Consider the following 26,675-nt stretch of genomic DNA (forward strand, 5'->3'; position numbering starts at 1 on the left):
AAGAAGGAGCTGTATTGGGTTTTGATTATATTTCAAGGTTTGTGTTTTCTGTTTTGTGGCTTCTGAGCCTTTTCACTGCACATGGACTATCTCTTCATAGTTGTTGTGCCACGTGGGTAAGACAACTGTGTTTTTTACACAAGAAAAATATAATTCCACTTAACACAGAACAAGAAGCAATAGGCACAAATTGAAATACAATCAAATTCCTTCTGAATTCAAGGAGACACTTTTTCTCTGTAAGTCTGGTCAAACACAAGAATAGATTGCCCAGAGATGTTGTAGAGCCTCCATCTGTGGAAATATTCAAAAACTGTCTGGACACAATCCTGGACAACCTGTTTTATCTGACCCTGCTTGGGCAGTAGGGTTGGACAGGAGGATCTCAAGCCTCACTGGTTCTGTGACTCAGGAGATGCAGATTCTAGAAAAAGGTAAACACCTTTTGCATCAGAGCCCTCTCATTCAGCTTGCTTGGAAGCAGAGTGCCACTGTTCAGGTGGCTGAGAGAAGTGATGTTTTCTCTAGCTGCAGCCTACCATTATGATCCTTCTCATAATTTCTTCTATCAGGTCAGGCAGCCACCTTTCCTCTTCTCTGTGTCCTGGGAACACCTACACCTGGAAAACATAAGTCCTGAGAAGATGGCATGCCATTTTTAATGTGTTTCACTTTTGGAGCAGCATCACCTCTTTGCAGCTTAGCTGCTGTTACATGGTAGTATAAGTTGTTTTCCTGTCAGAGAGGGATTTGTAGCCTGCAGCCTCTTACAACAATAGCAGTGATGCTGCTGATCATTTCCTTTGCTTCCTGCTACTCAGCTATGCTACATCATTCAAGCAGACCTGCAGTACCCGTAGAAAAGGAGGTACAGTACAAGTAGGGCCTTGGTATTTTAAAATCAGACAATGGACACTTAAGCATTCATGCAGAAAAATGTTTTATTGTAGTGAAGTTACACAGGAGAAAAATGTCTCCCTGCTTCTGGTTTAAGGCTATGCTGACCCATAAAAGCACATTGCACTTCCAGTCATTTTTACAAGTTTATAAGAACACCTACTATTTTCTTTTTTGTCTTTTTTTTTTCCCATTAACTATAACTATTTAAAGCTGGAATCCAGAATATTTCCTTGTAGGAGTTTTTGTTTCTTTTTTCTTTCTTGCTTTTTTTCTTGCTTTTCCTTTCTTTGCCTGTCCAGTTTATTTAGTCTAAAAACACCTCAGGACACATGAGGGTTATTTCATACTTTCCCATGATGACCTCACAGGGCTCCAGCCCCAGGCTCAGTGTACAACACTATGCTGCATAGTGGTCAGATCATTCCTATCACCAGCAAGCAGGAAGATGGAACGGCAGCAGGTACAGGGGGTTTATGAAAGAGTGCTGAAGTGATCTAGATGACAGAATAGCTCTTCCCCCATTAAGGTAACTGCCAACCCACATTTAATGCAAAAAATCAGCAAATCACTACATCAGCCTGGCAACATATACACATGAAAAATGGCACAGGGTCTGTGACCATACAGAAAACGAGAAGAAGGTGAGACAGGTTCTGGACCTGCCAACCTTGTAATTGTCATTTGAGGAAAACAAACACAACACTGTTTATCATCTGCTAACTACTCTTCCCACACAACAGGTTATGTACAGCATGCTAACTTACATTTTTACATAATATACACAGGTCTTCACCAGCAACAGCTCTTGTGGTGAAAGGATGTGACATGTCAAGCTGACTGACACTTCAGAAAAAAAAGTTTATGCAGAGCTAGCTTATTCTTTGTCTCTTGAAAGTAAAATCCTACAAATGATTAGCAAGATGTCTATTTTTACAATATTTACTTTGTACAGTGCAAAGAGGAAGGACAGGCTTTTTATACATAGGACTCCTTAGCATACTGGATCTGCTCTACCTCAAAAACCGGCTGGCTGCACCTCCGAGCCACATATTCGAGTTTGTTCTTTTGACAAGACTCAGACATGGCTCTCATCCGGTAGACTCCTGGGGTCACGGGTAAATTTACACGGGAGTTTACTCCTACAGTGATGCTGAAGGTTTCAGTTTCCAGGTCAGAATCCTTTGTTGCAGAAATTCTGGCACTGCGTAGATCCCTCAGATCCATATGTGCTGTGTCCTGTGCACTGCGGCTGCATGTATGAGGCAGCAAAACATCCTGGTTTGACGCCGCTAGTCTCAGAGTCTGAACCGTGAGATTTTGAGAGGGAACTTTAGCAGCCAGGCAGTTTTTAACAGCCTCTTCATAGGAAGGTGGTCTTCTAGGGTTTTTCTGGTCTACCTCTCTGAACACTTCATCAACCGACCTGAGACGGGGCCTTTGCTGATATTCCACAGGCAATTGTTTGTCATCATTACAGCTGCCCTCCTGGACAATTCTACAGCAGAACTGATCTTCTTTCTTTGTGAAACTGTCCCTCTGAAAAAACATGGGTTTTCCAGGCCCCCAGCTCTGGGTTTTTATTAGTGTTTTCCTGCGGTTTGCAAAAGAGAATGACATGGAATGCTTTTTGATCTCTCTGCTAGGAGTACTGCCGTCTTCAGTGGCCTTGGTGGAAAAGGACTGAGGCCTATTTAAAAAGGTTTTTTTGGGACTAGAGGGCGAAACTATGGGGGAGCTGGTGAAAACTGAGCCATCAGAGCTCTCCAGGGAGCAACTGGAGGATGTTTTGGGTAGAGAGTCAGTTGATAATTGTGAAGGTAAGCCTGCAAGACGTTCCTCCAGTGCCTCCATCCATAGCAGTTTCTGCTGAACTGGAAAATTGTCCTCACTTTTGTTTAGCCTTTGTTTCCTTATTGTGTCATCAAGGCAGTTCTGGAAGGACAGGTCTGACTCTGAGTACCTCCTGTCCATTGTGCTGATGTTATTTCTGAAATTAGTCAGGGAAGGGGCAGAGATATTTGTTGGATATCTTCTGCTCACAGTAGCACTCCTCCCTTTGGCCTGCTCCATTTCAGGGGTACAGGGGCTGCCTTCTGCTTCAGGATCTGGGCTGTCATAGGCAGAGTCATTCTGATGAGCTGCACAGAGTTGTTCTGTGGGGAGAAAGCAGACGTTAGTTTTCACTGACCACCTGAGGATGAAAGAGAACTACACAGAGAGAGTTCAGAAGAGGGCTTCAACAATCTTGAACCCTCTGTATTTCCACAGATATATTCACATATCAAATTCAATAATTTGGCCCAGAAGCCCCAGTTGGTGACATCCCCAGTCCCTTCTCATACCTGTGGAGCTGTCTGTGTGCTCTGGTGACTCCTCAGCCAAGGCACAGGCAGGGAAGGCAATGTCTCCCTCAAATATTTCCATGCAGTTGTTTATGAGGAACTCCACCAACACTGTCACCTGCACACACAAAACAGCCCATTTCAGTCAAGACAGATTGAAGATTCTTTCCCCACCCTGCCTGCTATCTTTGTAGGAAGGACAGCACAGAGCACAGTGGCTTCTGCCAAAATCCTGTCTTGAGGTCTAAGGCTGAGTCCCCATGGGGGATAAGGCCCAATGCTGCAAACAATACAGACAAAACACCATCAGCCACAGCTTTGGCCTCTCTGCCCGAGGGCCCAGGGGTGACAATGGCCACGGGTGCCCCTGGCCCTCCCCATGCAAAGGCCGCAGGAGCTGTGCTGTGACTGTGGGGGCTGCAGGGCAGCTGCTGCTTTGCTGAGCACCCCCAAGGCCCAGGGGCGCTGCTGTGTTCAGCTGCTGCCATGGCCGTGGGATGGATCCCTATGGATGGCTCTCAATTGCCCCGAGGGAGCAGCTGCTCGGTGAGTCCAGCGCACCTTGTTGTTCATCTCCTTCTGCACTTCCAGCGGGAGCGCGCTGGCCGTGCCTGGGCTCAGCAGATTTGGGCCAATGCAGATGGCCAGGTTGCAGGAGTCCATCCTGTTGGTCTCAGCATTTTGGCTGATGTGGTGGAGCAGAGAGAGCAAGAGCTTGAGCAAGACGAGGTTTGGTCTCGGCAGCTTGTCAGCCACCCTGCGGGAACACAAACAAAATGTCACGTTAGTTGATGGTGCAGTGGCCTCTGCTTCTTGATTTGAGCAAGTCTCAATTAAACTTAGAGTGATACCACTTCCTCCAGAAAGGGGCATGTGTGTGCTCTCTGTATCTTTCAGAAATCCCCATCTGCAGCTGAGTGTGGGGTTAATTAGGAGACCTTGAATTACAAGGTCTTGACTGAAAGGCAACACTGAACAACACATGTCCTGGAATAGATGGAATGATGCCAAGAGATGTCACTGGAGGCTTCCCAAAGCCTGTGGTTGTGCTGTGGGGCTTTCAAAGCACTCCCCGTCAGCCCCCACAGCTCCTGTTCCTGAAGAGCAAAACACGGTGGTGGTCTCCATGTGCCCAAGCTCACCCCCAGCAGATGTGGAGGCCCCGTGTCAGTGTCTGTCCCACAGCACCGGGACTGTGTTAGCTGAGGCACTGCAGCCTCTGCCCTGTTCCTGCATTGGTGGTTTCATAAAGCAATCTGAAGTAACTTCAGGAAGTGCTGCTGCTGGAGCCCTCTAAACCAAGCCCCATGAAGCAATAGCAAACTGATACAAATACAGGCTTTTAAGTGAGACTCTTGATTTTGAAAGACGCTGTTGGCCTCTACCAGCTGCTCCATTAGATGGGCACTGGTTGCAAAATTTCCTGGTTGAAAAACTTACTCTTTCAATTCTTCAATTTTTTCTTGCTTGCTTGGTTTCTCTAGAGCTTGCATCCATTTCTCATAGAGGTCAGCTGACAGGAGTTTGGAGGGAATATTTCGGAGAAAGTCCTGCAAGGCCAAGAGATTTAGATGAAGTTTTGACACTATCCCCGAGCACAGAGAGAGTATTACTGTCACCTGGGCTCTAGCAGGTTGACTTGAGCTACCTGACCATCAGCACTGACAGAGAAGTACAAAGCACAAGTGCACTTGCACTTGTGTAGTAACAAGATCCAGCTTTCAGTTGCTTTTCCTTCACTCACAAATCTCACTCTTGCTCGCTGGGAGGATGCTGAGCAAGAGAACAAAGTGAGTTTCCTCAGGAAATCAGCAGCCTAACAAGTAGGACTGACAATCAGGTAGAAAAGGCCAAACTTCCCTAAGCTTGAAGAATTCAGTCTGGCTTAGTTCTGGCTTTAGCCAAGAGTCCCACCTAGATCAGCTCAGAGCACTGGATTGGTCCTGTGCATATTAGCAATGTCCTCCCTCCAGTGTAGCTCAGAATTACTCACCTTCAAAACCACTGCCAGCAGGTGCACAGATTTGCTTTTCAGATCAACATTCCCGCCTTTGTTTAGGTCCTCTTTCAACTCCTTTCGTGCTTTCTCATTGGCAGTTTTTCTGAATATCCCTTCAGTAGAAGGTCCTTTCATATATAATATGGCTAGGAGATCCTGCAGGGAAAAAATCAGACAGGAATGGAAGAACAGTTACATGGATGAAGGAAGTTAGCAGGTGAGTATTTAGAAATAGAAGAAAAATTGTCTGGAGGTACACTGTACTGTGGTTAGCTCAGTATCTAGCTCTTGTTCCAAGTACATTACATGGGAAGTAGTCTTGATTTTCCCTTAATCCACCTTCTTTTTGAACTGATCACTAACTTCACTGTTGCCATCCTTGCTTACTTTTAGAAGGCAGCAAGGGATGGCTTAAATCTAAGTTCACATCCCCTCTCTCACAAGCCAGGCAAATATTACTTAGCAGAGACAAATGCATGTTTATTGGGAAAGCCAGATCAGTGGAAGAACTGTTATGAGACCATTTTTATTCAGAAGTTATTGTTTAGGCATTTTTTTGTGACAGTCCATAGCTGAATGCTTGTTTTTCATGGAAATACAGAAATCCTTGGAAGTTTATGCTTCTGAAAGATTTATTTAAATTACTTACTTAAAATCTCAGATGATTATATTAAGAAGCAGATCTTTCATTCCTGGTCCTGGATTCTCTACATTCCAAGTTACTTCCAGTGAAGGCTGGGCAAAACTCTCAGATCTGACTCTTTCTACATCTGGGATGGGCCCTGGGCTTATCAGGGGCGTGTGTGTTGGGAAACACCAGAATCATCTCTTGGATGATGCAGCAGAAGTACTGGGTATCCTGCCTCACATTAAATCAGAGGTATCACAGAATCATAGAACAGTTTGGGCTGAAAGGAACCTTAAAGATCATCTAATTCCAACCCCCTGCCATAGCAGGGACACCTTTCATTAGACCCAGTTGCTCCAAGTCCCACCCAGCCTGGCCTGGAACACTTCTAGGGATGGGGCAGCCACAGTTTTTCTGGTTGACCTCATTACCCTCACAGCCAAGAATTTCTTCCCAGTGTCCAATCTAACCCTGCTCTCTGTCAGTTTGAAGCCATTTCCCCCTTGTCCTGACACTTCAGGCCTTTGTAAACAGTTCCACTATAATGGTACCTCCTTACCTGGACTGGCTGGGGGAGTGTGTCATCTTCCCCGCAGATATGTGCCAGAGGATGGCCAAACAGAGGGATTTTGCCACCCAAGTCTAGCTGTCCTGAGGAATTTCTTTTGGTAAGGCTTTGTCTCAGAGTAAATGACTGTGATATCACCTTCTTTCTTTTCTTTGTTCCATCTGCTGCAAGTAAAAGGGAAACAAAAGATCAATTTAAAAATTAAAAATTAAAAAAAAAAAAAAACAAACCCAAAACCAGAGCACTATGTGGTCTTTCATTTGTGTGCAGTGCAGGGATGTATGTTGAAACAAACCAAAGTGGGGGAAACTGAAAGACAACTAAGTGGTTACTAGGGAAACAACTGCCTAAACTGTAAAACTGTGGCCATACCCCTAAGGCCACCACCTTTCCTGTTTTGGGTTGGGTGCTTTTTACATTCTAGTCACTGTTTCTTCTTAGAGAGTGGGAACATACAAGGCACAGAACATTTATAGAGATTTTTGATATTGCAGTAGTTTCTCTGATAACTCTGAGGCAGATATACAGCTTTGGCAGCTGGCAATGACAACAAGTTTCACTACATGCTCTGGTTGTGCCCCTGCCTTAGGGCAGGAGTAGAAGTGGGGGCTCTTAGTTTTTGACCTCTTTCACAGCCTGAAAGGAAAACATGTGGCTCCAGCTGTGCCAGCTCTGCAGCCAGCTCTAATGACAATGCTCCTAGAGCTGGTGCTTGCCCCCCAGCCAGTGGAACATGATATTTGCTCCAAAGGATGGGAGCATCAGAGTAAGTGCTCTCTGGCTTCACAGTTAGAAATCTCTTAGCATGGGTTTTGCATCTGCTTCATCAAGAGGAGGGCCAGGAATTTTAAGAGAATAGTTGTATTGGGATGGGGTGTGCCTTTTTTCTCCTTTCACAAACAGTGAGAGAAGTTGCCTTTTGTGAAAAAGATTTCTAAAGGATTTGCCTTCTGCAAATTTACAATTAATGTCATGCCTTCTACTCCAAAATGAAGTTGTCTTACCCAGATGAGAAATTCTTAGGACCTCTCTTTGTGATTTAGCATAAGCTCTTGGTAGGTAGGGGTTAAAAAAAATTGAGAAAGTCACCTAACATTATAGTGTAATTTAAAATACTAGTTTCTGATACTCCTAAAAACTGGTCTGATATGATTGTCTGCTCCAAATCTGACCCTGCACTGTTAATGGTCTGCTCTGGGTTGTTTACAGCTGCTGAGGTTTTGCATAGTGAGGAAAAACAAGTGCTGGTGCTGCTGCCAAGAGGGTTTATTTACTGTGGTGTGCAACATCTGCTTCAGTACTCAGTACTCACTTGAACTGCCACACCTCAAAGGCATGCTTGAGTGAGAAAGAAACACACTTACTTCCAATTGCTACCAGGGAACGGGAATACAAGACCTCTGGCACTCAGCACTCTGCCAGTGAGCATATAGGAAAGAAGCAACTTGCAAATGAGTGGCATTTCAGGGCTTAAGCCCTCTCCTGGATGCGAACTGTGGCTTGCTCTCCAGGAGGGGGAGCAGGCAGTTTCGGGTGGTTTTGCACAAGTGCCGGCTTGCAAAAGTTATATAAGAAGGCAGTTCCTCAGTTTGTTTTTGAAACTCACCGTTGGAGAGGCAGAGTCTGTCTTCAGTATCTGCTTGGACTGACAGAGGACATTTCTTGGCATCAGCCTGCAAAAAATATGCTAGGTTACAGAGCTGCCACAGTAGTGAGAGCCGCCAGCAAGTTGCTGTAGCTCCTCAGAAATCTGGGGAGGCTCTGGGGAATAACCAGACAAGCCAAACACCTGCTAAAGGGCTGCCTCAGCCCAGGACTGACACTGCCTCGGTGCCTGGTAGAGGGGTCTGTGTTAAACTCTGCAGCCAGACACCCCAGTCATGCTGGCAGGTCGCAACCCTGAGCTCTGTGAAGCTGCACTTTTGATCCAGAGATGCCATTGCCAGACACAGCCTCCTTTTTTGTGTCCTCCCCGGCACTGGAAATTTCCTCCCAAACTCCTCTGGGGAGCCTTGATGGCTTTGAAGCCTTCAAAATCCCTGAGCAAAACTCCTGGTGAACCAGGGGAATGCACAGACTGCCCACAGAAATGCCCTGCTCCCTCTGCTCAGTGCGGCAGAGAGGTGCCTTTGAAGAGCTCTGCCCGTTCCTGGGGGAGGGTAGGCAGCCAGCAGCTACTGGAGGAGTCACCCCCACTTTGCTAAGGTATCTCACACCAGTACCCACGAAGGATCCAGGAAAATGTAAAGGCTGCTTACCTCTGTCTGGCACTCAATCAGACTCTCCATGTTCCCAGCATTGAGTGTCTTTGACTAGGCAAGAAAAAAAGACACTTTGAGTAACTGAATCCCACGGTTTGGAAATCAGAGCTTTTCAAAGTCACTATGTTGACAGAGCTGAAATAATTAAGATACTCACAGTATTACAGCTGCTTAACACTTTCATTAGGAGTTTGATTGGAGGAGCTCTGGACAGTCTGGTTTCCTTCAGTCCTTTTGTTTGCCTGTTTGTTGAACAGGGAATGGACAAAGAGTCTTGTAAAACTGCACCCTTCTTGGCTTTCTCCTCTGCAAGCCAATCTAGCATGTATAATCCTGAACCGGCAAGATCTCCCACACAAGGAAACTATAAAGCCCTTCTCCGGAAGGGCATTCAGCCCTGCTGCCCTATATGCCTCCTGATTCAAACAAAATAAAAGCAGCTTTCCATTTTTAATCCATGCAAAAAGTGAGCAAGTGGTGACAGCTATGTATGGTCATTAATCTGCGCACCCGAGGCTGAGCAGCTCCGTCAGCTCTGCCCATGAGCTATGCTTAGTGGGTGCACCTCTCCCCCATGTACTTTTTTGTACATCTCTGTGCAGCTGCATCTGAAGCTCTCCACTGATTTCAACCATGATGCCACAGATTTTTTCAAAGGCAGTACTTACCCAAGAAGTGAATCCAGCCAGAGCTCCTTCACCTCCCGTGAACTGTAGAGGAAAGGAGAAACAGCATCACTCCCCACTGCTACTAATCCTTTGGACAGAGGCGGCGACTAAACCGTGCATACTGCGTGTGCTGCCTTATATATGCAAAAGGGGCAGGTGGAAATTCACAGGCAGGAAGAAGCATCATGGGGCAGGACCGAGACACTACCAAATTTCTGGCTTCCTCTTTCCTTTTAGAGGAGATGCTTTTCTGGGTTTTCCCCCCTTAAAGAAAAAAAAGAAACTCTGGTAGCTGTTATGGACGGAAAAGATGAGACACTTGCCAGGTAAAGGTTCCAGCTATCATCACCAGCATGAGGTGAGATGTGCAGAGGGGGCTGCAGTGTGGGCAGCTTCTCTTTCCCATTAAAGGGCAGTGGGTACAGTCTGTCCTTTGCTCAGAGACATTAGATTTGGCAGTTCTAAAATCCACTGCCAGATCAAGCTACACTAAGAGCAGTGAAAACAACGGGGCGATGGAATAGACAAGATTCAGAGAAATGTTTCTTTATAATTTTTTTTAAAGCTATTTGCAACAGTGTACTGTCTACAAGCAGATGTAAACACACATTTTGTCAGTACTAAGTAGTTCTTGAGAATCTAGTAACTGGACATTTATAGACAAAGTGGTGTTATGTAGTAATTTAGTAATGTATGACAATATGTAATTAAAAAGTCTTGTTTAAAATAAATCTCAGTAAGACATATTTGTGTGCACATATTAAAATTTGTTTCAACCAAAGAGATAAAAAAAATTTAGGAAAATCTACCTCTGCTTGTACCATTCTGTTGCTGACTGCCCCCCAATTTGGGCATATCAGGAGTACAGCAGTCACTGTCCCAGGCCATTATGAAAATTCATTAAGATTTGATGTTAAACATATGATATTATTTCTATTGATTTATTGACTGAGGAAAATTACAGCCCTGTTCTGGGTGCCAGTCTACTGATCTTATGAAAAGGAGGAGTTAAGGCTGAGAGTCAAGTTTGGGAATTCTTCAGTAGTGGATTTAGGTGGAAAGCAACTTGTGAAACTGTGGCCTTTCTGTTGCTTCCCTCGTGGATGCTCTGTTTCATGTGTGCAGAGGATGGGGCTGTCTCAGTGCAGCTCTTTGCAGATGCACGTAGTGGCTACATCTGCTGCTGAATTCACCCTCAAAGCCTCTTTGTGTAGCCACATCAGACCCAGCCAGGGTACTACTGACCCTGTTTCATGCAGAACGGAAGAGGAACAGAGGGGTGATCTCTGTTTGATTCTGGCAGAAATCCAAAGCACAAAATTCACTTTTGGTTCAATAGAGATGTGTCCAGAAGAGCAAATGGAGACTTGCTCTGTTTTTGTGGGAGGAGTTGCTATAGGTCACCTTTTAAGTCCTCCTGAGGCCCATCATTTCCATGCTATTGTAGTGGCACTGGTCTGGTGAATTGTTTAGGGCTGAAACTTGCAGCAATATCAATCAACTAGTCTGCAGCCCTGTGCATTTACCACTGATTTTTTACTCATTGCTCTAGCTGATCTTTTGTTAATTATCAGTCCCATGACATTTGTAATTTCTCAACTAAATTCCATGGGCTGCTGCACATGCTTGCAGAAATATTGTCATCCTACGTCACTTTCTCCTGAGAATTTCTTTTAAGGATCCTTGGCAGCTGCAGCATCACTGCTGATAGTTTCAGTGGGATTCCTCAACAAGAAAGATCTATTTTTAATTACATTTGTTAAATGTATATCCAAACATACCTGTCTGTTAAGCATCTTGGTGGGGTCCTATGCAGTTCAATTCTGCCTTCCCCTCACTTCCAGCACTCTGCACAGACAAATACGTCTGAGCTCAGTCTGTTCCATGATTAAGATGTAGGGTTGATCTGGAAAATGTGGGACTTGTGAGTTTAATGGGTGGTGCTTAGCCAGGCCAGAAGCTCAGATTACAGTTCTGGCACCAGCTGTACACAGAGCACTGGGCTTTGTGTTTCCCAGGGGACAATACAGTAATGGGTGATGTATTGGTAGCACATCACCAGACTGTCCACTGGCACACACTGCTGTATCTCTATCAATTAGTTCTTATCCATTAACAGTTGTGGGGATATAATGGCTGTTTTATGTGGAAGGTGTGTGTATAGGCCTGCCCATATGAAAAACAATTTGATTTTTTTACCCTCCTGATATCATTCTTTATTTAATAGCTCTTTTACGGTGTGTGTCACAAACACTTAAGTCATGCCAAAATTACTTTGAAACAGCCTATTTTATTACAAATAAGCAGGGATCCTAAAATGCTATGGTTTGGCAGAATAATTGCATGGTAACACAGAGGGAATCTTGGCAGTTTTTGTGAAAAGCAGTAAGCAAGCACGTGCTGATTCCTGCCAAGCACCACAGAGCTGTGTGCAAGCTTCCAGGGTCAGAAGAGCTGCTCTCACACCTACTTGCCAGAGCAGCTTCACAGCTTCCCCATCAGCATGGAAAAGGCAACACGGGTGTAGGCCCCAAAGCCAGTCTCCACCCTGAATATTAACAGAAAAGGCCTGTCATATGAGATGTTTACAAGTTAAGTTCCCTTATATGAACAACTTCTCTCCCTGAGGAGGCTGATTCCATCTCTACCTCCCAGTTCTGCTTTGCAGACTTGAAACTTTTGCTGTGGTCCACTCCTCCCTCAGTTTGGTACAGATCTTACAGCACGATGCATCAGAGCAATGTGTTTGTTGTACCAGAGCCACTGCCCTGGGGCAAGGAGAACAGATGGCAGATGCCTGGGGTGCACCTGGAGTTGTTTGCAGTCAATGTGTTTCTCGCAGTCAATCCCTGACTAAGTGAATGCACGGTCTTTCAAAAACACTGGATGTTTACACAAAGATCAGGGCTTGGAGAGGCAGTGGATTTGCAAGTTTTGTAGGACTAGCCTGTGTAGAAGCTCTTCCCCTGCTGTGCACCAGGATGCTTCCCTCAGTTCTCCTGAAGTGTTCTACATTTACTGGAAAGAAAGCAGGAGCAGGGAGGTCCTGCAGAGCAGACAAGCCTAGGTGGATCTAGCCCTCCTAAGGACTGTGTTTGCCCCTTAAGATGTGAAGCATTTTCCTTGTGGAAGCCAGGACAACAGTTTGATGCCTCTGCTTCCACTGGCTGATGCCAGCCAGCCCCTTCTCCCCCCAGACCATGGCTGCTTTTGTGGTCCACTCCCAAGCCCTCTACCCAGCCAGTGTTTGGAGGGAGGGCTTATATAGCACTTGCTGCAAACATGGACTAATGGTGCTTTTTGGTGATTTTCCCCTTTGTGTGAGCACCAGTCAAGCTAGTTCTCTCCTCTCATTCTCTCCTCTTTTCTTCTCTTACACTGTGGCAATGTGAGGGACTTTAGACAATAGCAATGAAAGAGCAACACCGATATGCAAGAGAAAGAAGTCAGGAGTTTACAGTGAAAAAAGAAATAAAGAATAAATCTGCTGTGACTGGAGACTGTTTCCTTCTCTCCTTATCAAACCACAAATGGGAAAACCCCAGCCACAGCTCACTGTTGTTTATTTCTCGTACTTTTGCAAATGTTTGACAGCATGGCTTTTAGGGAGGAGGGACTGTGTGAATGAATCCTGAAAGTCGCCTTTGCCCTGTTATCATACCAGCAAGGAGGCAGCAGGAGCATAGCTGTGAGAAGGGTACAGTAGAATGAGCCTGGAGCAGGGATCCTTTCAAGCCCATATAGAGCACAAAGAGCCTTCATCAGTGCCTCTCCATGTGGAAAAGGGATTGTATTCCCATTTTGTCTTCACTGCCACAGCCGCATTCTCCCCAGGGAACAATAGGAACATTTACCAAAATAAGGAAAGCAGTTGTGCCAAACCCAGAAAGCTGTTGGGTTGGTTGTTTTTTGGAAGGGAAAGCTCTGTACAAGCTGTCCACGAGCTCAAAGAACAAGGTGGCAACTGCATTCCTGGAAGGAGGCCACATTTATAGATGCCTTCTGAAGGCAGCTCTGATTTCGTACTATTCTCCAGAGTCTGTGGGATGCATAGACATGGTTCAGGGTTTGATCACAGAAAAGAGATCAGACAGACCTTTGATCAGATCAGTCTCTGCTTCCTACCTGTAAGAATTCAGAGCAGAAACCATCAACCCAGCTGGTGCTGAACTCCTACAGGTTTAGTCAGGTAGAGTCTGGGCTCATGCTAAACCTGCCTTTGGAAAGTGAAATGCACTGTCAGTTTTTCCCAGCTCTGTTCAGCTGATTTCTATTCCAAATTAGATATCAAGGTTAGATTGCAGTGTGGGTTAGATTGCACCACCCCTCTATACACTGTGCTACTACTGCATGGGAAAAGGTTACAAAGCAAAAATAACTCTATAAATACAGCTCAGGGTGTATTCTATGCCCTTCCCATGACACCATTTTGGTTGCATTTGCTTTGCAGTATGGTTTGTTTATTCTTTCATGGGTGCTTCCCCCAAGACTAAGTTGGCAGCTCTAAAGGTTTTTACTCATCCTCAGGTGACTGGGTCCACTGGATGCTTTTTCAACTGTGGAGGGCAGGTGCATATGGGCCATTTTTCCAAAGCGTCTGTGCTGCTGTTTGGCTCTTCTGCATTCAGCTTGCTATTGTATCTCTGTGGCACTTGGGAATTACTCATTCCTTAGGTTCCTTGAGGTGACTAGCCCACAGGAATCAGGGAATTGAAGTTGCCCGTTGTTTCTGACTGAGCAGATGCAGATCTAAACTTTTGCTTACTTACATGAAAATAGTAGAGAGCATGTATAATTCAGTCTGAAATCTATTCTTTTCAAAATCTCTGGTTGAAGGTACTCAAACAATACTGAAAAGTGATATGCTTACTTTTTTTTTGTTAGTCCAGCAGGTTTTTCACCTAATTTGCTTCTTTATGCTCTTCATTTGCAAATCAGAAAATGAGATAGGACTTTTTGCCAAGCTCATTTGCCATCAGGGACCAATTATGCTTCCTACCAAATACAGAGCAGTGCAAATCTTGATTTTACTTTTCAGGATTAACACTAATATTTTCTTTTAGATTTTTTTAAACATAGGCTTGTATATCTCTTGTTTCTGCACCTTCTGTTCTGCATTGAATTTCAGCATCAAAATTATCTCAGATCTCAAAATGTGAATTAAGGGAAACAAAAAAGAAGCTGGATTTGACATTGAATTCTAACTTGCATGTGATTTTTCAGGCATAAGTCATCTCACTTTCACATTAAATATTATCTGTAGCCTGGCACGGGCCGAGGAGCCAGTCTGGAATAAGACCAAGAAAACCTGGCCAAAATGTAATTTGGAGTTTCATTGTACGTGTGTCCCGTTGATACAGAAACTAGAAAAGAAAGGCAGGCTTGGCAATGCAAGACCTTACCACTGCCCTGGCTCCAAGCATTGCAAGTGCCATGAACACAGCTGTTATTATAGGTGCCCAGGAGAAACAACCAGAAGTAGTTGGATTTTGCCCATCATTTCTCTCCAGCTGGCTTGCTCTGAGCCCCAGGGGTTTGATGGGAGCATCCCCAAACTCTTCATCATTGTTTTGCCCTTGTGAGTTTGTCATCCTGTGTTGTCACCTGCTTCCTAAGTAATAAGTACAACTGCCAGTAACCAGGTCCTCAACACCACTAAATCCACCAAGAATTGGAACTTTTATGAGCGCACATCTAGATTCCATTTTCCAGGCAAAAGCAGTGTCAGGCAAAGCAAATCTTTCCAGGGACAACTCTGCTAACTACAGCTGAACTCCCCTGAGCACATTTGACCCCATGCTTCGAAAGGATTATTTGTTGTCATGTGCTGTCCATGTCCTTGCACATCCACACACTGCAAAATAAAATGTTCTGTGAAGTTTTGGCCACCCATCAAACTCAAGATGATAAATTTGAAACAAACATCTCCATATTAGCTGGTGATTGCCATATTGTTGCTACTAGCAACAGCTGCCCCGTTAGCGTTTTAAATAAACACTCCACTTCTGTACTGCTATCCCATTTTAAAGCATGACTACCTTATGAGGATTTCTGAGAGCAAATGCTTCTCATGGCACGGGCTCTGCCTCCTGCTGCAGAGCATCACGAGGTCTCTGGGAGGAAGAGACGTGCAGGGAGTGGAGGTGCCCCCAGGGCAGGCCAGGCTGGCCTCAGGCACCAGCCCCAACCAGCACAACTGGAGGGCACTGAGGGCTGCCACACCCAGAGCCAGGGCAGCCACGTCCTCACCTTCACATCTGCAAAAGCACAGTGACACTTCCAGGCCAGGAAAAAGGGAGAAATTCCCACCCTGCAGGGCAAGCAGGAGCTGGGATCTCCCCCTTGGGAGAGTAGGGTCAGAGGAAGACAAAAACTTTTGAGTTCAGCTGTTTGACCCATTGCTGGAGAGGGCCCAGCTTGAAGGTCAGGCTGTTCCCTTCAGGCCTGCATTCCTGCAAAGTCAGCCATTAATTTATGCTGCTGACATGCAAACCAGGTGCTGTTACACTGCCTTTACTCATTCTGCCTGTGTGTGCCTGCTCTGGACCCTGCATTTTCTTCCAGTCCTGCAGTCACTGCACAGAGATGACACTAAGAAGTATGTAGAGAAGGTACCCTGCATGCCACAATGTTCATTTTCCTGTTCAGTGATGGTGGAGGCTTGAAAGGAAGAATTTGTTCTCCATTTCCATTTCCTTTTAAAGGTTTGTTTGTGCTGTGTTTGAGCTTTACCTTTTCTCCCACTCAGCAGAGGATGTTTCTTTGGGATTTTTTTCTCTGAAAGCAGTCCCTTTGTGTGTTCTTACAGTCACACACTGCTTTACTGAGAAATAGCAAGAAATTTTGTGAGGGGAGGCTATATCTTTAACCAAGCCAAATGATACAGCTACAAAACCATTCCTCAGGTCTGAAAAGAAATGTCTGTCTTCACTCTCAGGACAAGCTGAGAAGAAATGCTCTGAATTTTACCAGATCCATTGATCAGTTACTTGTTAAGAAAAGATCAGATACCCCAGAAGTACCTCAAGAAGGGTCTTTTCAAAGAGAGATGAAATCCTCTTTCCTTTAGGCACCAAAAGATCTCAAAATGCTAAGCCAAAAGATGTACAGTTCAGCAACTGCTGTAACATTTGAGTAAACCATACACCATATTTATTACAGAATCTTAGTTCTGCTTGTGCAACACTGTGAACTGATATTTTCCTTGTATAACTTAGTTAAACTTAGTATTCAGAGAATAAACATGAACACTCATTAGCCTGTAAGTTATGCCAAACTGAAGATGATGGTACATGTGTCAGGGAGTTCTTCTTCCATTTAGTACGTGGCAGGGCAAAGTGGCTATCATTGCATTATACAAAAATCTCCAGAGTTTATCTTTCAAATTTAACCTTTTGGAATCATTACATTACCACCTCCAGTGCTATACTCAGCAAAACAATGTTTGAAGATACAACATATCATAGTAATTGACAGCTGGCTGGGCTGTTTTAGGAGAGCCGGATTGCTGGAAGAGGAGTTTGCAAGGCCTTTCTTATGTCCCAGTGGTTGTTCCTCCTCCCTCCTCCCTGGTTCTATTTGCTTCCAGAACCAAGCATTCTCACAGTTTTCTTTGGATGAGAGTGTGCTGCAACATAAACCTGTCATAACTGTGAGACTGACATGAATAAACAATGCAGATAATATTTTCATTCTGGCCTAAAGGAACAGTCCTAATGAACGTCACAAGCATGGAAAAAGTCATTACATTAACAATGGAATGTGCTTACTCAGCACTCAGTAATCAACCCCTAAATGTAAACAAGCTACAACACAGTAATCCCCCTATTAGGGAATTTTCAGACTAACCAAAGACTGTAATTGCATCTTCGTGTTGGGATTTTGTAGGTGAACTCTGGGAGATGCTTCAGTTTGCCCTTTGATTTTCCATGCAACATCTGAAAGGTAGCCTGCTTTCTTTCTGCCTCAGTTTCTTATTAATAATGGGCTGAAAATAAAAGGTCACTCTATTGCATAACGTGCTTTGACATCTTTTGTTGAAAACTGGTACATACAGGAGAAGCCTGTAAATAGTTCAGCAGCTATTCCCTCTCTTGCCTCCTATGCACTATACAGCAAAGAGAAGACCTTAATTTTAGCCCTACTGGCAAACCTTTGATAAATAAAAGCATGTTTTGAAGTGCATCACTCATGAGAAAATTACAGTTTTGTCTAGGCACTATTTGTTGGGACAAGAGCTTGTCCAATAAATGAGCCTAGCTTGGTCTTATCCTATGCAAGCTGTTACAGCTCCAGAGCTCAGTCCCCAAGGGGACTGGGTGCTAGAAGCCAGCTCGCTCTCAGACCAAGGCCGCGGGTTAGCCCCTAGCAAGCAGGGAGATATTCAGCTCTTAGTGATTAGGCAGCTCTTGTGATTTCAGCTTTGCTTGCTAGGTAGCTTTTCCCTTGGTCTAAGGCTCCAGCAGACGGTAGAGAGAGGAGAAGCAGAAGACGCTGGCTGTTCCACGAGTATGGCTTTATTGTAGGGGTCCGTGAAGGGTCTCAGCTCTTCTTCTTCCGAGTTAGTAGGGGTACAGTATGCTACTTTTATACCCTTGGCCTGGATCCAATCCTGACCAATGGCAAAGGTGTTAGAGTGACCATAAGTGACCAATGGTAGGGTTTAACACAATATTGCCTTACATGGCTATAGGGATAAGGTACAAGGCGGATGTCCCTGGAGACAGGAAACTTCTTTGCCGCTGTGTCAGCATTCTATTCTCCAAGGGGCCCTGGCTAAACCTGAGGGGTTTACTACAGTCCAAGGTCTTTGCAGTTCTACTTACCACATCAGAATGTAGCAGTCACCTTCTGGCCATGTCACATACACATTTGTTATAAGCATGAAGCTTATAGTAGAATACTATATGAAAATGTGACAACATGTTATCATGTACCAATGAAATAAACATTCAATGTGGTGACTGAACCAGCCATTTTACCTGGATTGTGTAATTAGATACATTCTGAGCATGAACTCCCCTCTCTTTGCCTGGCCTCTGGCAAGGGATCTGACATGGGGGCTCCAGCATGGTCGCAGCAGAGGCTATGCTTTCATCATCAGGCTGATAGTGGAAATGGTGTCACCTGATGTCTACATGCTCTATCAGGAGTTGCTTCCCTCAATGCAAGCTTGGGAAGAGCTGCATGGCACTGAAGTAATTGCAACTACTTTATCTCCAAGTTCCTAAGAAGGTCCTTGCCTTATGTATTCAACATAGAAGTGCTGAAGGTAAGAAGTAGCTGCAAATTCCATAAACTTCGTATTTAATCTTCAAAAAATCACTGGGACAGTGACTGGATGGATATATGTATGGAGGTTGACTGCTTGCTCTGTATCCCAATGACAAGCCAGTGAACACTCCTTTCCACCACTGTGACACCATCTGTGTGAAGGTTGAGATGCTCAGTATGCCAAAGTATTTGATGCAGTTCCTCACTTTGCTGAAAAGTGCACAGAAAAGTGCTTAGCTGAAATTCTGGGCAGGAGGATGAACTAAATACTTTTGGTACCAAGGCAGAAATCACTGCTTTCTCCTTGTAATTAGTAGGTTTGTCCCTTTCCTCTACTCTTACCATGAACCAATGAAAATCATTGCATTTAGGCTAATGTGTCCCTTAAGAGCTTGAAATTCTGCTCTTTCATTTTCAGTACACTGGAGTACCTGGTCGAGAGACAAGGCCCATTTTATACCCCACAGATTGCTTATTTTTAAGAGCAGGGGAAGATTCCAATAACAAATGGGAACAATATCCTCTCTTTGGTCAACAAGTGTTTTTTCTTAGCTTACCTTAGAGAAATTTGGATGTGGTTTGGCCAGTGTTCTATGTAGATAAAGTGATTTTAATGAAAATAAGAAAAAACCCTCATGCCTGTATTTTCCAGTTTAGTCTCTAAATACTGGATGATGTTGTACTTACTGAAAAAAAAAATCAAAAAGTTTCATCAGCTTGAAAGTAGTTGCCTAATTTCTTATACAGAGATAATTCATTAAAAGGAAATTACAGTCAGACACTGGTTGTTCTCCTCTCTTCCTTCTCTTTTTTATTCTTTACAATTGCTTAGCAGATCCAAGTTTTAGTTCCTCAAAATTCAGTTTTTGTTTGTTCTCCTTTTCTCAATGTGCAAGACGCTACCAGTCTTGCAGAATGAATTTTCCCGCCAAAACTGCCTTCTCTCACAGTGGTTTGTGTGGCTGTTTCTGTACTCGTGTAGGAATAACCAAATAGGGCCCCATTTCCTACAGCCTGGCTCTCCAGGCATCCCAGATATAAAAATACCACCATTTTGTTTAGGTGGTGTTCAAAATTAAACAGGGGTAAGTTTCCACAGAAAATGGGAAAAAATCCCAGGCCTCTGTTTTTGGATTGTGGCTGTTTGAGAGAGCACTTATAAAAGCCTGCTGTCACGAAATAGTCTATTATTTTTAGTGAACTTCTGTTCTCAAAATGGGGAATTTCCATTAGGAACCGCAGAATGGGGGTTTCACAATGATACATGTCTGAGCACTGCTTTGTATGGTATGGGTATCATCCTGGTCCTTGTTCCTTGGAAGAGAAGAGGATATGGAAACAGCACGTGCCCACTGGCGGGATTTTATCTCCTTTGCCCCAGCTTCTGCACCATCTCAGTGGGAGCAGGCTGGAGCTGGCCTTGGTGGCTGTGGGAATCCTGGTGCTGGGGAGTTACCACTGGGGCTTCTGGTGAGGAAGGGGAGCCAAAGACCAAATCCTCAAAGTTGCTTAGGGATCTATTGCCTTTTTAATCACCCACTCACCCTGAATTAAAACAGGAGCTGAGAATCTAAGTGCCTTGACAAATTTGGGATGAGGTTAGTGTCAGGGAGAGGTCAGGCAGGCTCCAGCAGCCTGAGGTATTACTCCTTGCACTATGCTCTTCTTCATGACTACTATGCACTAAGCATGGCTGAGATAAAACTAACCTGCATTTAGGCAGTGCTTTCCATTTGATCCTTTTGATTTTCAGTACCAGTGAAAGGTACAGGGAGTCTACCTGATGCAGCCCCCAAATCACCTCTATAGAAAATAGATGGTAAAAACATATAACCATGACCTAGACTGCACCAGATAATACAGAGGATGGATTTAATATCAGGGTGCTTGCCTGGAATTCTAGGTCTAGGGACACAGATAGAAAAGGGATGTGGCTCAGCATCTAGGTTTTGATTTGAGTTGTCACAGAAATATGGCACAAAAACATTGCAAAGCTGGGATTCAGAGATGAATTGTTCTAAATAATGCTTTCAGTCAATGACTCGTCTCTAAAAAAATGAGTATGATTCAAAGATCTAGTTCCAGACAAAATCTTATGAATGGAGAGATTTCATTGTCCCTAGAGTAGATGTTCTGAATGAACTCTGCCTTGGACTAACTTAAGGGGCCACAGTGAGAGGTTCCCTTAGTGCAATATCCTTTATTGTAAGTGGGCACTGAATCACTGCTACCCTCTGGCACATCCTCACCATGGTACCATATGTATAAGCCTTTAACAGGACTTTGGCATGCGAATAATCTTGTGCACAGGCAGGAACCATTCCTTCTTCACAAGCCTTGCATTAAAAAAAGGATACACATGACCCCAGGAAAATGAGGAAGGTATAGTTTTCTTTCATGAACAGTGTTACACTGCAAAGTGTAAAATACAAATCCCATTAAGATCTTGCAGGAATTCAGGAGGTGTTGGGATCTTCCCGTATAATACAAAACAATAACAGAAGGGTAGAGAAAACCAAGAAGCCATCCTAGCATATCGTCTGGCTATGGATAGTGGCGTTTGCACCCATCATGGCTGATTTGTACTACAGCCTCCCCAGCTGTCACTGAGCCTCACCCCATTAGTGCTGGCTAACCTGAACCCTGCTTACCAGCTATCCTATGGGAGAGAGCATGTATACTCACACTTCACTCAACACCTCCTGGAATTGTTACACTTCAATTGAAGAGCAGCTAGTAACAAACCTTTGAGGTCCCTGCTGACTGCAGCTCTCCGTAGAAGAGGCCTGAAGACAGAGTGATGCAAATACCTTTGCATTATTTTCTTCAAGCCCATTAAGCTTATGGGGAGGTAGAAATACCAAATGTTGTCAAAGACAATTAGGAAATAACGCCACCATTTTCCTTCCACCCATACTGCTCACAGTATTCAACAGTATTACTTTGCTCTTAAATTCCTCTTCCCAGCAGAAGCTCTCACTCTGCTCTTTTGTGCCCTGAAGTGCATCTCATTTACCTGCCTAGGTTCCCTTCAGCAGCATGAGTCCATACCATTCTCATGCCTCCTTTATGACAAAAGAAGCCTGGGATTCCCATGTCTCATTTCTCCTGATGGTTTTGTAATAGTTGCTTTAGCATGCCATTCCATTGGAAATGCCCTAAGCTGGATCCAGATCTCAGCTTTGCCCAGGACACAGGGTGCAAAACACTCCCAGGACAGGAGCTGGGTTTTTGCTTCCAGACCAAGCAGAAAGCAGGCAAAAAAAGGAGTGAGAGAGAGGCAGATCAGCAGATGGGACTGCACATGTCAGCAAGGGCCTCCTGTGGAGGCTACATAATAGCAGGTGCCAGTGAGAGGATGTTCCAGCCCACTGTGCGCTCAAAAAGTAATCACTGGTGACATTTCTTCACATCATCCTCCTCCTCAGAGAGGAACTGGCAGATTATGAGAGTTTTGTGTGTGGGAGGCTGATAAAACTACAAGTGGGGTCTGCTTCCATGCAATGAACCAACAAGGAAGCAGGGACAAAACAGTCCCTTTAATCTGACCAGTTGTAGTAACTTTTAGACTTGCAACAATCTACAAGAGAGTACAGAAAGGTAAGAGTTTGCCCGGGTTCACCTTGTTGAGACTGGGTTTTTTTGCCCATTTCTCTCATTAAGGCTGCTCCTGAGAGCAAAGGTTTAAGCATTCAGAATGATACAAAGTGAGGGCCAGAGAAAGCCTTCCAGCAGGGCCGTGGCAGCTGATCTCTGAGTAACTGTCTCAAAGGCACATCAGAGGGATTTTCTCTGCAAACCTGGTTCACGTGAGACAGCATCATAAGATCTGTGTCAGCTGGTCGGTCTCTTGCCTCAACACCCAGTGCCTTGTTGTGCAAGCATGAAAGTTTTCTACAACTCAGATGCAAGCATGAAAGGTTTCTACAACTCAGGTACACTCAACTTCTTTTTACTGAGCTTTTGACTTTGTTGCCAGTCAAGCCTGACTTGTGTTTTTCTCTTGACAGCAACTGTGTGTATTTTGTTGTTTGAGAAATTTGCTGAATTGATCATTCCCACGACCAGAATTCTCTGTTTTCTGGGACATGCTGGTCATCATTGCCTCACTGGGTCTTCCCCCAGTGCTGAGATGGCCAGTCCTTCTATCAGCCTCACAGCAGCTGACTGACTTAGGTTTGTGATTACAAACCACAATATACTTGAAAAAGTCAGAGAAAGGTTTCAGATTACTTGGTAACAGAGAGAAGAATGGTTGTCACAATCATGCCTCACTGACTAGCCTTCAGTCAGCCCAAAACAAGGCAAAAATTCTCTTGGACCCCTGGGAAACAGTTATTTGTCAATACCACCTGTGGGTGACTTCAAGCTTTTTTTTTTTTTTCACATTTTTCTCTTGGGGGATTTCAACTTTTTCACAGATTATTTCCTTTGTAGACCTTCAGAAACTCAAAAACACGCGCACACACACACACACACACACACACACACACACACACTCATACACACATACACACTAACACCTGTATCCATCATCATAAATACAGATAACTCTTCTGTGATACGACACTTATCTTGATTGTACATTAAATATGCTGAACGTCATTTATCAGTCTGAGTCACTGGGGCACATTCTGTGTCTGGCCATGTTCCTGAGTGTCCTGTCAGATGAGAACCTCATTTGATTGCAATATTGGAACAGCAGCATCTCTGCCATCCTCCCCACTTCCAGGACAAAAGACAGATGGAGAATATGGGTTTTGCAAGGCAAGGTGAGAAAGACATGACCTGAAGTAGCTTCATTCTTCTCCAGATCTCCCCAGATCCTGGCTGGTCCCCAGGACCACTGCCAGCCAGCTCACAGACCTCTCCATGATTCTTCTTTTCTTTCCAGTATAAGGCATCATCAGAGGCAGAGCAAAAGTGACCAAACAAACAAATCTTCTTCTCAGAATAGGAAACTTAACCTTTTGCAAATACTTTCTAACTCAGAAGATGGTGAAGCCAGACTCCCAGCCCCAGGGCAAGGAGGAAGGTCAGGGAGCTCTAACTGGTTCTCAAGGCACCAGCTGTCATCAGCCTGTGTACTCTGTTCTGGGAAGTGCAGACAGTGCTCCCAGCCTTAGGAAGGTTTTCCATGGCTATCAGACAACACTGGATGCACAGCAACTGCAACAGACAACATCCTGGCCACTGCTCTGAGCTGATAGTGTTCGAAATTATCCCAAACTGACCAAGAAAACCTACATTTTGAGGAGGCTGGCCAGAGTCTCTCTGAGTATTACCTTTATTTCCTGATAAAAATGTACTGTGTAAGACAAAAACTAACAGGATCAATCCCAACAAATCAATCCCAGACATCCATATACACAGGTAGGCAGCGTTTGTGTGCTTACATGATTCTGTCATTTCTACTTGAGGGAAAAAAATAGGGACATCCTGGGCAGATTTGCAGACTACATTTGCAATTCACATCAATACTAGTTCTGAGCATCCAGTGTCTGTTTAAGGGGACTACCCTGCCCTTTCTCCATGCTGACTGTGTTGAGGTGTCTGCAGAGCAAATCCCAAGCAATGCCTAATCTGAAGCTTCTTCCTTGCAGTCTGATCCTCGGGGCTGTGGTTTTCTGAACAGACAAACACAGTCTCCTTACATTGTCTCTAAAATATACTCAAGGATGGAGAAGCCCAAAAAGTCTGAGTTACAGAAGCGTTCATTAAGAATGACATACCCTGTGAATGAGACTAGCATTTGTATTAACTCTGGAGGCTTTAGTAGCATCCTTCTACTTCCTGACTTTAAAAACAACTTGGGGAACTTCCTTTCTTGGGTTATTTTGGAACTTCTGCTTGTAGTTGTGATTGAAACCAAGACCTGTGAAGATGTGTGGTGGTGGTAAGCCCCTACTGATGACCACAGCAAACCTCCACACCCCAATATTCAGCGGCTCATAGAAGCCTTGAACACAGTTGAATTTTCAGCTTGGGCTATTCTGTTGGAGAAAACTAGTGTACATAAAAACATAAGAATGTAGGAAATAAGCAGGCTGGATTATTCTCCTGAATTATTCACCTAATTCAGATTTCTATCTCTAATGGCAAATGAAGCTACTTGTTTCAGAAACAGTTGCAGATCTCACACCTTTATAAGAAGGTTTTTCTTCCAAGCCTCTAGTTTATTACTTTTATATACTCTTGAGAAAAGCATACAGGAGTAGGCTGATTTAGTTTCTTATTTAATTAAAGACTGTTTTCCTATAAAGAGTTGGAATAATAGTACACTGGTAACAATTCCAGTTTTACCAGTACATCACCTTCTGTCCCTATGAGCAGAAGAGCAGAGAGTTCAAAGGAAAGATTGCTGGTAGGGAGTCAGAGCATTCTTCTGGGCACCTTCTACCCTCCAAAGTAGAATCAGTTTACAAACTTTTGTGTAATCCATGCAAGCTGTCCCACATATGCTGCCCTTTTGCATTATGCCTTGGCAGTGGGACTGTGAGCTTGCTGCCCTTGAAGGGAGAGGAGCCTTTTTGTGCCAGAGCCTCTACTTTTCACACCACTCAGTTCTCTCTACCATACCCAGAAAGTTCCTTACCTTGGTTCTCTCTGTAAAGCAGCATACAGTCATGTTAAAGAATGGGGACATTCACTAAGTGAATTAATGTGGTCTTTTATTGCATTAGTCTTTTCATGCAACAAAAGCAAGATGAAAAATGCTTGAATGGTCCTACACTCAACATTCTTTTTTTAATTACCCTATTTCTCCCTCAAAGGCACCTTTAATTGATACTTTTTTGTGCTGTCTGCTAACAAAGGTAGATTAAAACATTTCCATTAAAGGCACAGCCTTTCTTCTTTGAGTGACAGCTGGGTTGACATTCACTTCCCTCAGCCACCTGAGAAGCAGCCAATAAAAATAAAGACTTAAAGATTTCCAATTTCCAGTAGCCCTCTCAGGAAAAAAACTAAACGGGGAAAAAACTCTCACCACCAAACAACCCCAAAGAACTAGGAAAGACTGCTGCTCTTTCTTGTGTTTCTCAGGAAAGCAAACAAACAAACAAACAAACAAAAACAAAACACAGACCTTTACCATGGTATCACAAAAGTGGCATAGCAAATTGATTTTAGGAATTCTGCCTTTGGGTGCCTTCTAGGGAAATTTCTCATGGGAAGTGCATCTGATACAGTAATACAATAACTAAACAATAACTGAAACTTTTTTTAATTACTCTAAACAATGGAAATGAAAAACAATCTGAGCTGATTTTAAGAAGAAATTAATAAGAATGCATTTGTGTCTTTCTGTTCTTTTTCAGTCATCTCTCTCTGATAAGTCACTTCTCAGCAGACATGAGGAGCATTGATGGGAAGCAGCAGATGCTCTTTGACCATTAGTATGACAAATACTGCAATTGAGGCTGAATCAGTAGGTGCAGCCTTTGCTATTTCCCACCCCTTCAGACTGATAAATTAATTCATCTTCTGACTAATTTAAGAAGTGTGGGCTTTACAAAGAAGTACCAACTTGTTAGAATGTAGGAGGAAAGTAAAAAGTCAGTGAAGTGCAGCGGCCTGACTGACCTGTGCACGGGCTGGATGTTTTGCCTGTGAGAAGAGAGGCTGTTCAGGGGTCTTTGCAGTTTAAGACTGTAGCAGCAAGTCTTTCAGAAAAGCTGGTATATTTTCTTCCCTAAGAATTTGGAGCTTAGGCTTAAAATTTTAGCCAAGGAAAGCATCTTTCTAAGAATCAAACCAAATTCTTTGTGTGCTGTAGAATGATCAAAGTCCTTTTCTCCAATACTGACAGGAAAAGGAAAATTAGTCTGATTTGTAGTGGTGCTTTTCTAAATATGCAGCACAGTTACCTGGGCAGGAGGATGCCATCATTTTTACTGCATGTATGAGCTACACAGAGTTTAGATGCATGCCTGCAGAACAGTTAGAGGAAAAAACAAAATAACCCCAAAACCCAACGAAAAAACAAACAGCAGGTGCCAGGAACATCGTACTTCATAACATATTCTGTGCCTGCT

At 44.0% G+C, this 26,675-nt stretch overlaps 2 protein-coding genes across 5 annotated transcripts in view; one reads left to right on the top strand and one right to left on the bottom strand.

Annotated features, from left to right (window-relative positions):
• Positions 1 to 923: 923 nt before the first annotated feature.
• The window catches only part of TAGAP (T cell activation RhoGTPase activating protein), a 46,109-nt gene continuing 20,357 nt past the window's right edge, over positions 924 to 26,675 (bottom strand). For 2 of the 4 annotated variants that reach the window (XM_074537670.1, XM_005490248.3), the window contains exons 3-12: positions 9,367 to 9,408; positions 8,856 to 8,940; positions 8,696 to 8,749; positions 8,044 to 8,110; positions 6,429 to 6,601; positions 5,236 to 5,397; positions 4,683 to 4,792; positions 3,804 to 3,999; positions 3,243 to 3,360; positions 924 to 3,053 (exon numbers count right to left, since the gene is read on the bottom strand). In XM_074537670.1, the coding sequence (XP_074393771.1) occupies positions 1,876 to 3,053; positions 3,243 to 3,360; positions 3,804 to 3,999; positions 4,683 to 4,792; positions 5,236 to 5,397; positions 6,429 to 6,601; positions 8,044 to 8,110; positions 8,696 to 8,749; positions 8,856 to 8,882 (2,085 nt within the window). In that variant the 5' untranslated portion in view covers positions 8,883 to 8,940; positions 9,367 to 9,408 and the 3' untranslated portion in view covers positions 924 to 1,875. Of the gene's footprint in view, positions 3,054 to 3,242; positions 3,361 to 3,803; positions 4,000 to 4,682; positions 4,793 to 5,235; positions 5,398 to 6,428; positions 6,602 to 8,043; positions 8,111 to 8,695; positions 8,750 to 8,855; positions 8,941 to 9,366; positions 9,631 to 26,675 lie in introns of all 4 variants that reach the window. The other 2 variants (XM_074537671.1, XM_014269326.3) reach the window with 2 other exon arrangements.
• The window catches only part of LOC106629551 (T-cell activation Rho GTPase-activating protein-like), a 35,013-nt gene continuing 34,217 nt past the window's right edge, over positions 25,880 to 26,675 (top strand). The window contains exon 1 of the mRNA XM_074537672.1: positions 25,880 to 26,068. The gene's annotated coding sequence lies outside the window, so the exon portion shown is untranslated. The remainder of the gene's footprint in view (positions 26,069 to 26,675) is intronic.

This window comes from Zonotrichia albicollis, chromosome 3 (assembly GCF_047830755.1).
Source record: "Zonotrichia albicollis isolate bZonAlb1 chromosome 3, bZonAlb1.hap1, whole genome shotgun sequence".
NCBI lineage: Eukaryota > Metazoa > Chordata > Aves > Passeriformes > Passerellidae > Zonotrichia > Zonotrichia albicollis.